General features: G+C 30.5%; 1 protein-coding gene across 2 annotated transcripts in view; it reads right to left on the reverse strand.

Annotated features, from left to right (window-relative positions):
* Positions 1 to 13,934, reverse strand: part of LOC106464292 (arrestin domain-containing protein 3-like) — a 33,243-nt gene that overhangs the window by 1,463 nt on the left and 17,846 nt on the right. The window contains exons 1-7 of one of the 2 annotated variants that reach the window (XM_022391989.1): positions 12,369 to 12,428; positions 11,640 to 11,712; positions 7,576 to 7,723; positions 4,541 to 4,643; positions 3,193 to 3,449; positions 2,111 to 2,318; positions 813 to 961 (exon numbers count right to left, since the gene is read on the reverse strand). In XM_022391989.1, coding sequence (XP_022247697.1) covers positions 813 to 961; positions 2,111 to 2,318; positions 3,193 to 3,449; positions 4,541 to 4,643; positions 7,576 to 7,723; positions 11,640 to 11,712; positions 12,369 to 12,378 — 948 coding nt within the window. In that variant the 5' untranslated portion in view covers positions 12,379 to 12,428. Of the gene's footprint in view, positions 1 to 812; positions 962 to 2,110; positions 2,319 to 3,192; positions 3,450 to 4,540; positions 4,644 to 7,575; positions 7,724 to 11,639; positions 11,713 to 12,368; positions 12,429 to 13,934 lie in introns of those variants that run through there. The other variant, XM_013924419.2, reaches the window with a different exon arrangement.

Below are 13,934 nucleotides of genomic sequence, written 5' to 3' on the forward strand. Positions count from 1 at the left end.
CCCAACCTAAACAAACGAAAAATCAAGGAATCCATCTTAATTGAACAAAACAACACCCCGGGGTGCCTAGATACCTTTTCTAAGTTTTGCTATATCCGTGTCAGTGTAAATTACTTGAACCTGATGATGACAAAACTTTGTCGAAACGTTGTACATTTGCTGTTATGTTAAACTTATATTAAAGTTTTTCTTCATTACCCATTCAAGCCATCTTCTGCCATTATTAGAATACTGGTCTGACTTCTTCAGGTAGTGTGTTCCACGATCAAAAAAATTTTTCCTTGTGCTTATAAATCATTGTTTATCACAATATGGTTCCTTACTCAAATACCTACATTTTCTCTCTCTTTTTATTATTATTATCTGTCACAAATGTAGCACACAAAAATCATTATATATTGTATTTATTAGAACCATAAGTGTGGTAATTATATAGAAACTACTTTGCGTCAAAGTTAAGTTATCATTGACATATATAGTACATAAAGCCTAATATTTTTCTAATCAGTGCACATAAACCATTTATGTTGTGGCTATCAGAGCCACCAGTGGGAACTTAATAATTATCTTAACAAATTCGTAATCAGAAATATTGTTCACAAAAGTTGACATGTCCTAACAACCACAGCCAGCATATAGCAAAATCTACTTAAAAGTACTTAGTTTGTCTAGTAAAAATGCATATTGTAAAAATATAACTATGTCTTAAATGATATATATGCTTCGCATATTACTTAAATAAAACTGTACTCACTTCCTCAGTCATCTAAACAGCTTGCCATTTTGAAAATTTATTAAAATCACATATTTACCTCAGAATATGCAGGAGGAGGCTGGTACTGGTAATCGTGAACATAGGCATACATTGGTGTGAAGCGGGTATCTCCAATAATGTCCCCATCATCATCATCATCTGTTATGTCAACTGATCCTTCTACACATTCAGCATAAGTGGGGGGTGCTAAAGAAATGGAAATATAAAAACAACTTTTCCTAGAGGTGATCCAATCAATCTTACAGACTGAATATTTTTTTTGGTGTGAGAATGAAAATAGTGGCATTACGTTAAACTACAAAATAACTTGTAACTAGTTTTCTTATTTAAAAGTATATACAATACTGTAGATGTTCTTTAGTTTTGTGAAAATAGTTACAGAAACAACGCAAGTTTCAAAATAATATAATACAGAATTGCCATTTCATAAACTAAGCAAGTAAACTTTACTGGCTACTAGCAACCAAATATTTTAATAGCTACGTAATCATGGCCAAAAATTACCATGGTAGCAAACTAAATAAACTTATAATAAATGTATTTGAAGAATATACTCTCTAAAACCTGTTTAGAAGCAATAGGCTATTTCAAAGCCCATTACTGACCATGAAGAGTCAGCATCCAACCTTTGTTTCATTTACTTAAGTTTTATATCATCAGTGACCAACACAGATGGTTCACGATATTAAGATGATGCTTAAGAAACAACTAATAAAGATTTTTACTTTCTAATGATACATATATCACATTTTGAAAAATAATTATATATATGAACACAATCCTGAACTCCAATTTTACTCAAATTAAATTGGCTTATAATAGCTTAATTTTACGAATTCTGAAATTTATAACACATTTACATATTCTATAGACATAAAAACCATATGATGTAATGCAAAGCCTACTGATACAGGACTCACGTTCGTAATTAGATCTATAAATCGAAAATATTAGGTTTCAGTTTCTTCTAATTCAAATTGTTAAGCCCAATTTGGTAACATAAAATTACGTAATATATATTCTTAATTATTTGAATAATTAATTTACACTGTTTTTTTCTTACTTGTCCATTGGTGGTTTTTCAGCTATTTCTGTAATTCAAATCGCACTGAGAAAATTCTTAAAAAGATATTTCTCATGCACTTTAAGTAAACCAAGTAGCTTTAGCAACTTAATCGAACATGTTCAACTTTTCAATTCCCTTAACACTTCTCTCTGCTTCTAATTATAATTCAGGTGTATTTATTTTATTTTTTTACTTTTTGAGCTTTCATTCAGTAAGTAGAAACATCCTACAAAAGTATATACATATATGATACATATCCATTAGCTTACGTTCATCGGGAAGCGAGGACAGATCCAGCTCACTGTAAGGTGGGGCAGGTGGGTAAAATTCCAACCTTGATTCATTAAGTCTAGAAAGGTCTTCTACGTTGGAAGAAAGTGCCCTGTAATTTGATGGTCGAGTGCGTAAGGGAACTGTTCCAATTACCACAGGTAAGTCCACTGATAAGTTGTATGCACCTGGTATCTGTAACGTCAGCTGCAAGTAGAAATGAATTTTCAACAAAATGCTCTGACATGGGTTAATAGCTAACAATCATATTTCAGTAATCTGGTATGAAGTAAAAGTAAATACCATAAATAGTTGGGAATTTGAAACATTTACAGTGAATTTACATAAATAGCAAAAATATTTGCTCCAAACACAATGATGAAAAAAGTACAAAGAATTAGGCTTCACTACTTACGCATGCAATAAAAGTAAACAAAGAAAATGATTTGACGTGGAAAGAAATACACCTACAAAGATGACTTAACAAGGAAATATGGAAACTATTTCGTATCAGTGAACCGATATGGAGTAAGAGAAAATAGATAAAATGAAAATTCCTGACCAATATATACTGCAATTATAATAATACAAGATAAAAGATGTTAAGAGCATATAAACTCAGAATTACAAGTTATTTCCAAATATCTACCAGCACTTTTTAATTCTTGATAAAGGCCTACCTTGAAAAGTCATTTGGTTTAAAAGACTTTTTTAAACTGCGAGTTATATGTTGTTTTTTTAAGCATCTAGATACCAACTTTTGACAGTGAAAAATTATTCTAAATAAAACATTCAAGGTTGCATGCTTGTTAAGAGCATCAGTATGTTATACCTTGCCCTTAGAAAGTTTATAGTTCTTAAAAGAAAAATACACAAGCTCTAATAAATACTTAAGATATTTTTAATGTAAAGTATTTTGTTACAAAGGTAATAAATTATTCAATTCTCATCAACAAAGCACTATTATGTTCGGCTGAAGGCTGCAGCTAAAAAGCTTACTTTGCAGCTAATACACTGTGGCTAAAAATATCAAACACTGAAATTAAAGCTTTGTACCATGAATGATATTTGGAAGACTTACCCTAACAGCATAATCTACTCTTATTAGACAGCTGTTGATGATGGAGGGTGAAACAGCTGGAATTTTCAGCAGCTGGGCATCCCAATTTGCCGTTCTTCCTGGCTGAATAGCTGGTCCTGTGACAATGGTAAACTTTGATATGCGAGAGCGAGACTTCCCACCAGCTATGAATGTCTGGGTTTGGTGAAGGGTTGCATGAGGAATGATGGTTCTTGAGGAAAGATTTTCAAAGTCAGCAGTGATAGCTATTGATTCCCCTTACAAAGAAACAATAAACAATGACAGTCAGAGAATATCATAAGTACTTAGAAAAGAGATTATCCACACCCAAGAATAAACAATGGCAGTCAAAGATTATCATACGTACTTATAAAATACATTAACCACATCCTAGAATAAACAATAACAGTCAACGAATATCATAAGTACTTAGAAAAGACATTAACCACATCCAAGAATAAACAATGACAGTCAAAGAATATCATAAGTACTTAAAAAAGACATTAACCACATCCAAGAATAAACAATGACAGAGAATATCATAAGTACTTAGAAAAGACATTAACCACATTCAAGAATAAACAATAACAGTCAGATTCGATGACAAAGAACCCACTTCGAGACTAATAATGGTTGGAGACGGCTTCAACAAGGTTTTGTCATCATCAGGTACTGATGATGTACTGATGTACCTGATGATGACAAAACCTTGTCGAAACGTTGTACATTTGCTGTTATGTTAAACTTATATTAAAGTTTTTTGCCATTACCCATTCAAGCCATCTCCAACCATTATTAATAACAGTCAGAGAATACCAAGTATTTAGAACAGATATTAATCACATCCAAGAAAAAACAATGATAAAAAATGACAATGACAGGCAGAGAGTATCGGGTATTTAGAAAGGATATTAACTGCATCCAAGAAGAAACAATAAACAATGATAAAAAATGAAAACTACAGTCAGAGAGTATCGGGTATTTAGAAAGGATATTAATCACATCCAAAAATAAACAATGACAGTCAAAGATTATCATAAGTACATAGAAAAGACATTAACCACATCCAAGAATAAACAATGACAATGATAGTCAGAGAATATTGGGTATTTAGAAAGGATATTAACCACATCCAAGAAGATAGAGTAAACAGTGGAAATAATAATATCACAGGCAGTTTTAAGCTAATATTATTAGTATTAAATATCAAAGTCAAAAATTAACTTTTTAGTTTACTCTCACTTAGAATATTAACACCATTTCAATTATTAAGTAAATACCTTTGAGAAAACTATCTATAATTTGTTTTTAAAAAGAAACCTTAATGTAATTAACATCACTGTTTTACCTGGACAATAACCTTTTCTGTCTGTGTGTGCATACAATGATATGGGCCCTGAAGTACAACACCAACAACATAACGTTTTTTCTATGCTGTTCTCAACTGCCATCTGTACAAGACATTTTAATGTGTTTATCAGTATAAAATATAACATACAGACAACCGATGTTTTCTATATGACTGGAAGGAAAGAAAACTCATCATATTGATCATACACAGAACATTTTTCATTTTACACCTCTACAAACTTTTTAATATAAACATTTTCAAACAAATTCAAATTAATTCATAAACAATGCTTTTCCAATGTATAACATAACTAAATCGACTATCACATAATCATTATAATTTCATTAACTTCTGGAAACTGTGAATCTCTTTACAGACGAAAATACCATTCCATAACTGTTAAAAATATCAATTTCAACAACATACAAAGCCACAGAGGATATGTTTGCTTAAATAATAAAAACAAAGAAAGCCATTATTATCAATCCAATGTACTAGTTTGCTTTCAATTCTAAGTTTACATTAGAAAACATAGACATGGAATAGGTTTGAAACTTCATTCAGCAGGAAAACTGTCATTCCATCTATCTTACTGATTTAGTATTTACCTTTCGTGAACTGACATCGATATTCTTCTGCAGTAAAGATAGATATCAATTCATAACTAGGATATTTGTATGTGGATCTTTTCTCTACAACTTTGGTTTATATACAATCTCCAATTGTATAAAATACAAATAATTGATTATCAACCGATTGATCAAAGCAAGCCACCTATACAGATCATGATTAAAAATCAAACCAATAATTAATAAAGCTTATTTAATTTTTCTTTTCTTACTTATAATGATTAAAATGCATTGTTTCATCATCAGTTGGGTACCCTCAGAGTTAGAGACATTTTTAACTGCCATCCCAAAAATACCATTTCAAAATAATTCTTTTCAATACGTATTACGCATAATTTCATTTCTGTGACTACTTATGTTGCGATATATTAACCAACAACCATCTAAGTGCTTACTCTAAACCAACTAAGGACACAATAACTGAACATTCATTTTGGCATCTGACTGAACATTTTTCTGATACTGCTGTGATACTGACTGGCTAAATATTAAGAATACTCAACCAAATATTTCTTTATTGAAATTATAACATTTAGATGGTTAAATCAGATAATAGGAATAATAAAATTAATTTTCAATAATGCAAGGGACTTAGACTTGTACGATTACAGATTAGTAGCACAAAAACACGTTTACTGTGTTATCAAAATAAATTTTGTATACAACAGGCTGCATATTTTGTATATTAAAATGATTTCAACGAGAATAGATACTCACAAGAATTATTGGAAATTCAAAACTTGGACCCCTCTCTAAAAGTTTTTTTGACTGCTAAAACAGAAACTCTACTCATAAAAAAAAATTGTTCATTTCCACTATTATTATTTATCCAAAACATGTTTAAAATGAATCTGTATGATAGCTGTCAGAGAAACTATATCTTCCCCCTGTTCCAATTTATTCACATCTATTAAGTGAAACCAATAAAAAAAAAATATCTTGACTCTCTGACTGGAAAACAATCTGATGTAGGAACACAGATCATGAGACTTGCTATTTGAAACGTTTTTTTTCTGCAACCTTGAGTTTTGAAAATGTTTCCTAACAAACGTATTCTTTTTTTTTTTTTTACTTTTGGGAGGAAGGTTTTGTTGTATTATTTACATGAAATCAAATACAGTATAAGCATTACAGAACATTACAAATCTAGTTTTAGGATTATTAAATACTGAAATAATGTTAGAAGTTGTTACTTCAAATTCATAATCCATTAAATTAAATTAGTTCTTTGATGTAATATGAACAACTTCTGTCATATAGGCATGAAAAGAGAGTTCATATTTTGGAATTTTAATTGCATTTAGCACCATACCTTAAGTGGTATGCAAAGATCTGTGTTTTAGGCCCACAATCAAAATTCCAAGTGAAAATAAATAGATATTCCCTTATTATGCTTTTATCTTTGTAATAAAATTTGTGTCGATATGAGAATATACTGCATGTATAGTTGAAAGTTTGTTTATGGTTTATATCTATCAAACAGCTCAACAGTTGCCTTTATTAATGTAGGTTAACAATATATTAAATATATTAATTACGTGACCTGCTGTTTTCCATGTTTGACCTGACAGTTTTCATCATGGCCTAGCACTCTGACCTTTAAACAAAAATGCAATATTTTGTTTATTGGACATATCAAAACCTCCTACTAATTCAACTCCTGGAGATAAAGATAATACAGTGAGGAGATTTTATTGGAATAACCCCCCCCCCAACTTTCACTTATGGTTTGCACACTGTTGAAGCTAAAGCAAATCAGTAGATGAAATGATGACTAATATTTTATGTTTGAGATGAAATAGCAAAAATAGAAGAAAATTTCAAATCTTATTAAAGAATATTTTTCTTTATTTATGAATTACAACTGACTCCTATAAATATTTTTGTTTAAAAACAAATTTTGGTTTTTACTTTGTGGTACCCCATCTTTTAAATTCATTTGTTAGAATTAGTACTAAGGACAATTAATTCACATTGATGGTTGAAACACAACAATTGTTTACTTTAATAACCCACAATGAAGTTTGGGCTATGAAAGTATTACACATATTGGACAAAAATACATGGGGAATACTAATATAACCATACAATGAAGTATTACTATAAAAAGCTGTTTCAACTTAAAAATGAAGCCAAACAAAAGCAAAATAGATATGCAAGAAACATACACATTAAAAGAGTAGTCTACTTATCTAAATTATTTATTTTGTCATACGACCTTGTGTATAAAAACATCTTTAACTTAGTTTTATAAAATAATGTAAAGTGAACCATATATTATTATAAGTTCAGCAAAGCTAAAATGAGTTTTGTTTTTAATTCAACATATATCATGAATAGTAATAATCTTGTATTTAACAATATTTATAGGGTATGTAACACTGTCATTACCGGATAACTTACCATATATTCTGTCCTATTTATGTCGATAGGACTAATCACCGTAAAAGCCTTTTTAGTTTTATGATTGAATGTCCACGGTTTCTCCACCTCTGCCTTTAACCAATAACGTATGCTGCCATATTTACCTTCAAATGATGTGGAAATACCCCTAATACATAATAAGTGAAATACACAGATTTAAATTACTTTTTTCATAAGAAACACCAAACATAATTTAAAATAATAACAATGGATTAGATAATTCAAAACATTTTAGTGGACTAGATATAAATGAGATGCTATACAGTTTTTTAAATATTTCTTAACTTGTGAATTGTTACAAGTTATTAAAATTACTTGCATTAAATTGAAAATATATATAAATTTGTGTATTATCCAGTAATTCAAAGTAAGTAATATATAAAATAATAAATTTATATGATGTATTGTAAGTTACGTTTTCAATGTTTTAATTTAGATGTTTGCTAGAGGTAGCTGCTAATTATGATGAGGATGTAATAATTGAGAAACCTTGACTAATATCTAGATTGGTATATTAGTTATAAATATGAATGTTAACTAATGAATGGGCATTAGTTGGTTCAGTGATTGAGAATTCTGAGAAATCTTCAGTGTATGAATGATCGAGTAATTGTTGATTAAGAGAAGATTGGTCAAGTAAAGTTATTTGTGAGTTAGTACTTCTGTAAGCTAATCAGTAAGTTAGACAACATTTGTTATAAACAAAAGAAATGTTTGTTAATTGTTATTAGTGTATTAGGCCTATTGTAGCTTTAGAGCAGTGGTCGGCAACCTTTTTTGATTGCAGTTCAATTATATTTTTTGTAAAAATATAGCATTGTGTTGGGTCACCGATAGTCATATAATTTTTAATATCGGTAAATGTATTTAAACGTGTATGTTTATTTACATACAATAAACAAAATTAATTATATTCAAAAAACAAACAAGATGATTCAGTCACCAAACAACAAAAAATAAAGTTCTTGAATGATTTTGCAACACATAATTTAATGACTTCCTTAGTACATTTTTTACACGTTGTTCAGTCTCAGCCAGGTGCAGATTAGCTCACCTGGATGCTAAGCAATTACCCATTGGGCTGGTACATTTGATGCACTCTTAGAAATTGATTTTAAATTTTAATTATTTAGCCATTATACAGTGTGTGAAATTGTCCGGACTGGTCCTATAATGCCAATCCGCCCCCGGTCTCAGCCAAGCGAGTAGCGAGGTGGCAATGCACACGTCATTCAGTCTGGCACCCTGCAGCCATGATGACAGTGAAAGAGAAACAAAGCAACTTATCTTGCCTATACATGTTCTGTTGTCACAAATAAAACACTACTGTCACTTATATATATAGCCTGAAACTCTTATTTACTTGTAAATATAAATAATTTGTCATATACTCACCTCAAAACCTATAAAAACACCGAAATATATCACACACAGCACTTTCCACCAGACAAGCAATGAATCTCTCGATTAATGACAGCACAGTAAACCTGAAGCATTACGGTCAAAAGTTTTATCACAGTTAATTCGACCAGCTTGAATATTTTTCCCTAAAATTGATCTTAAAATTCTCTGTTGTCATGACTCTTTCCTTTAATATCTTTGTTCTTCTCACATAGGCAAGAAATTTGAACTGAGCAATGACTGTGCCCTAACGGGTTGCAATGGTGAAACAAACTTTTGGTGGGTCAGTCAAATCATTGCCACGGGCCATAGGTTGTCGAACATTGCTTTAGAGTTTATTTTTTTAAATATTTTGTAAACTTAGGCCTACAACTTGTATAAAAATTAATGCAGCCTATAGCAAATATTATAAAAGAAATAAACTAATATGTTAATGTTATGTGGACTGGACTCGATATTTTTATTAAACAATCCAAAACACCAATGACAGAATATGTTACAACAGATGTATAAAAAGTACATTTGTAAAACAGAATAATAGTTTTGATGAGCTTGAAATTTAACTTTTACTTACCTGATAATGAAAGAGTTATTACCTCTGCCATAAAGAGTTTGCACACACCACAACCATTGAACAAAGCCCTCACCCCCCTATAAGTATTAATGCGTATTGTGCCAGCCTATGATTTAATCATCATAGGACCATGGCCCTTCATCAACAGGAGGGCAACACATGCTCCATTCACTATTATTTGAAAAAAGGCTCATTCTTGATGAGGCCAAATAAATACACTAGAAATGGAAATGAAGGTTGGGAGGTTGTACAGAGAGGTAACTATCTGGAAAAAATTTTAACTTCAGAAACATTTACTCACCTCTCTGCACAGCCTAGTGGGACATCACTCAATGTGAGACTGCATCCATCTCAAGGATTATAATGAGCAGATGGAGATAAGAAACAAAAATACATGAAGGAAAAAGAGGAAATCCCCAAGATGAAAGAAGATACTCAAATGATGGAGACTCATGCAACAAGATGGCCCAAGATATAGCAAAAAACAACTGTAGAAAGAGAAAACAAAACACACATACCTGTGTAATCCAAACAGTGAAGGAACAAAGGTGGGATTACTTGAATCTCATTAGGAAGAGGGAAGTAGAATGTAAAACAGGCATGGAAATAGCATTGGTGAAATTCTTCAAAAGATGAGGTAGGCTCAAGTGAACTAACAGAAGCAGGAGATCAGAATGGAACCAACTGAGTGCACAATAGCACTGAGTGTCAAAGTACCTCCAATTGCCCTTACAGTATTGAATGATTCCTGTTGAGGAAGGTCAGAAGTTTAGGAGATGTCAGAAATGTGGAAACATAAGTCAGTAACCCAGATTATCTATAAATCTGATTTTTTTAAAGAAGAAGAAATAAAATTAGGTTGGTATGTTGATAGTGCATAAGCCTAATAACAACATTGAAGATTACTTAATGAAGCTAGTATACTATGTTAAAACAATGGGAACCAGTATTGTCAACAAACCTTATCAAAGACAATGGGACACATGTCCCAAAATTACAAATTTTATTGAAAGCAAAATTCAAATTGAATATAATTTAATGTAAAGTGCTAACTGAAATGTTTAAAATTTAGTATCTCTCTTTATCATAATTAAGAAAATTAAAAAAAAAAGAAAGACTACACTATCAATGGTAGGAAAAGTTTAAAATAATAAGAACAAAACTGACATTAATTCCTAAGGAAAGATACATCTGAACAAAGCAATGCTAAGAAATGATTAAGCCTTTGTTCGAATGCAAGTGCTCATGGGGGATTACTGTGCATAGAGGATGTGTGACCCTCCTATTGGTAGTGGACTATAGTCTAATGATTTTTACATCATAGGCTGTCATAATATGTTAATACACATAGAGGTGGAAGCTTCGTTCAAGGCTAGTAGCATGTGCAAAAATCTTTACAGCAGATAATAGCTCTGTTGTGCTTTAAGGGTGAGTAAATGTTTCTGAATCTTTATTCTTAACTGCTTTATTTAGCATGTTTTTATTAAAGCTATTACAAGTTTCAACATCATATGAATTAAAAACCTGTATATTAAGGGAAAAGCATCCTACTAAAAAGAAATTATTTTTTAATAAAAACTAAATTAAATCAAAAACAACAATCAACAAAATGTTAAAACAAAAATAGGCTCATAATTCAAAATTTCTCAATATATATATACCAAAAAATTTATTTGGCAAAATTAAAATTAGGTACAGAAATTACATTTGCAAAGATTTAAAACTTTATTTTTAACTGCTTTAACATGCCTTTTATTAGAGCTATTACATTTACAAGTTTGTTTCCACATCCTAAGAAAACCTGTATCTTAAGAGGAAAATGCCTTGCCAAAATGTTTTTATGAAAACATTTATACTTCCTCAAAATTGATTATCTGTTATACCAAAAAAATTAGTTCAACAATACTAAAATTATTTATTACTACAGAAATACCAGCAACTTGAATTTAAAAAATAATTTTACAGTCATTATATAAACACAGTTTTAATAAGTGATTAATTTATTCATAAAAAACGTATTTTTCTCCACTACAAAACTGTAAAAGTCTAGCTTTGTCCACAAACTCACCCAGATGGAAGTTGGAAGGAAAATGGAAATTCATGATGACCTTCAGCTAGTACCTCGCGTCCTTCTCCAGTATCTGATTTATAAAAACAATTTATTTCAGCTATTTATTTATGCTAATAATGACAACAAATACCCAAACTTCAATACAATTTAGTCTTCCTTTGATATTCATGTACAAAAACTTCAACTTCAATATTCGTATGAAGACTTGATTTATAATTTTATAACTACACCATACACAGTAAAGTAATATGAATGAGCTAATTAAAACTATGTTTCCTATGCCCTTAGTCACAGCAATAAGAAATCTGTTCCTTTAGTAGCTGTAACTAGGTCACTGGGGTCCAAACCTTTACACTACAGACTACGCAAAAACATTCATTTTTCTTCCATAACACTAGGCCTATCTGGAGATTAACATAGAAAAAAAACTGGCTTGTTGCCATACAATCTTCACTGCTGACAGTTTATATTGGTCACATGACTATAACTAGAATAAACCTGATTTAAACAGTGGAAATAAAAATTTTTTGCTTGAAACACATATTGATGACAGAAAATTTGCTAATAACACACTTTTCTTGTAACAGAAAAATGTAGACTTTTATATAAAACTTTTACTTTGTAGCTATACTACTTTTAAGTTTTATTGAAGCACACAATATACAAATAAATTTATAGAAACAAATAAAATTACAAAACCCCAAATAAAGAAATCACCATGTTTACCGAAACACATTCAGTTCTTTCAAATGAAACCATCATCACAATCCATAAAATCCAGAATCTCTGTGTAACCAAAAATCAAATTTTTTTAAAGAAATAAAAAAGCAGTGTTGTTGAAGGCTCTCATTCACTAAATTCAGGTTCATTCTTTGAATAAAAACGGCATACTGTACTATACAAATTAATTAGGTAACAACTACCAATGATGAAAATATGCTAGTTTTTACATTATTATTATTATATTCTACTTCACTGAGAACAAAAAGTGTTTAACCTGAACTTTGTTTACATTTAATGGCTGGAGACGGCTTGAATGGGTAATGAAGAAAAACTTTAATATATGTTTAGTCATAACAGCAAATGTACAACGTTTCGACAAGGTTTTGTCATCATCAGGTACTAAACCTTGTCGAAATGTTGTACATTTGCTGTTATGTTAAACTTATATTAAAGTTTTTCTTCATTACCCATTCAAGCCATCTCCAGCCATTATTAGTCTCAAATTGGGTTCCTCAAAATCGAATTTGTCTACATTTATTTTTACCATAACATAATCTAAGGACAACAAGGGATCACTGACACAAACTGTATAGTATTAGGTTAAGCTTTCATTTTCAAAATATTAGCATAATAAGTATTCCATCAATCTTTATCATCATTTTATGTTACCTCAAACATACAAAACTTTAACTCATCCCAAATTTCATGCTGATAAAACTTAGTCTCGTAAAAGCTTGAGCATGCCTGCCTTAAGTTATTCAACTAATACACACATAGTTTAAACCTTAAAAGCATAATGATATGGCAATACCCAAGAGGCAATAATGCCAACAATTAGTTCTGACAAGTGTCTGAACAACACTATTAACATGTATCAATTGCAAACATTAGAAAGATATAAAAATTTGTGAGTAGAGACACATACATAGGTAGTAGCCAAACTACCATTTTTAATAACTGCTAAAACAGAAGAAAAAAAAGTGTTCAAGTGCCTTTTACCATTAACTTTTGTTTGCAAGTAATTCTTACATGATAACCACATCATTTATACAATGCTTCAAAGAGTTTCAAATAAATGTGAAATGAAATATATTTCAAATTCGAAGAATCCAGTGAACATTGCAAAAGATTGCATTAGACAAAATACCTAACTTAAAATTATTTTTTTCAGGCTTTCTGCATACTATTATCAAAGAACTACTCAGTCTTTTCTAAAGTTACCATTTTTACACCAATATAAGAAAAGTTTTAAAGCTCAGCTGTAAAATGTTTTCTTCAATAACGTTCTATACAGGCTACGTTCACTGGTAGACCCAACTTCACAAACAATTGTTCAACAGAATTTCTGAAATTAATGTCTAGCTCACAAATAAAGCTCAAATTACTTACAAAAGTTTTTCGCTAATCAATATATAACAACATGCTGACTAACTCCCTAACTTACTAATCAACAATAATCAACTAACTCAATGACTGAATCACTCATGAATGAGCTAAATGTATTGTTGCTTCAGCGAGTCACATGACTACTGTGACGCAACGTTTCTAGAACTATCATGTACTTTGGCG

Source organism: Limulus polyphemus, unplaced genomic scaffold (assembly GCF_000517525.1).
Source record: "Limulus polyphemus unplaced genomic scaffold, Limulus_polyphemus-2.1.2 Scaffold1610, whole genome shotgun sequence".
NCBI lineage: Eukaryota > Metazoa > Arthropoda > Merostomata > Xiphosura > Limulidae > Limulus > Limulus polyphemus.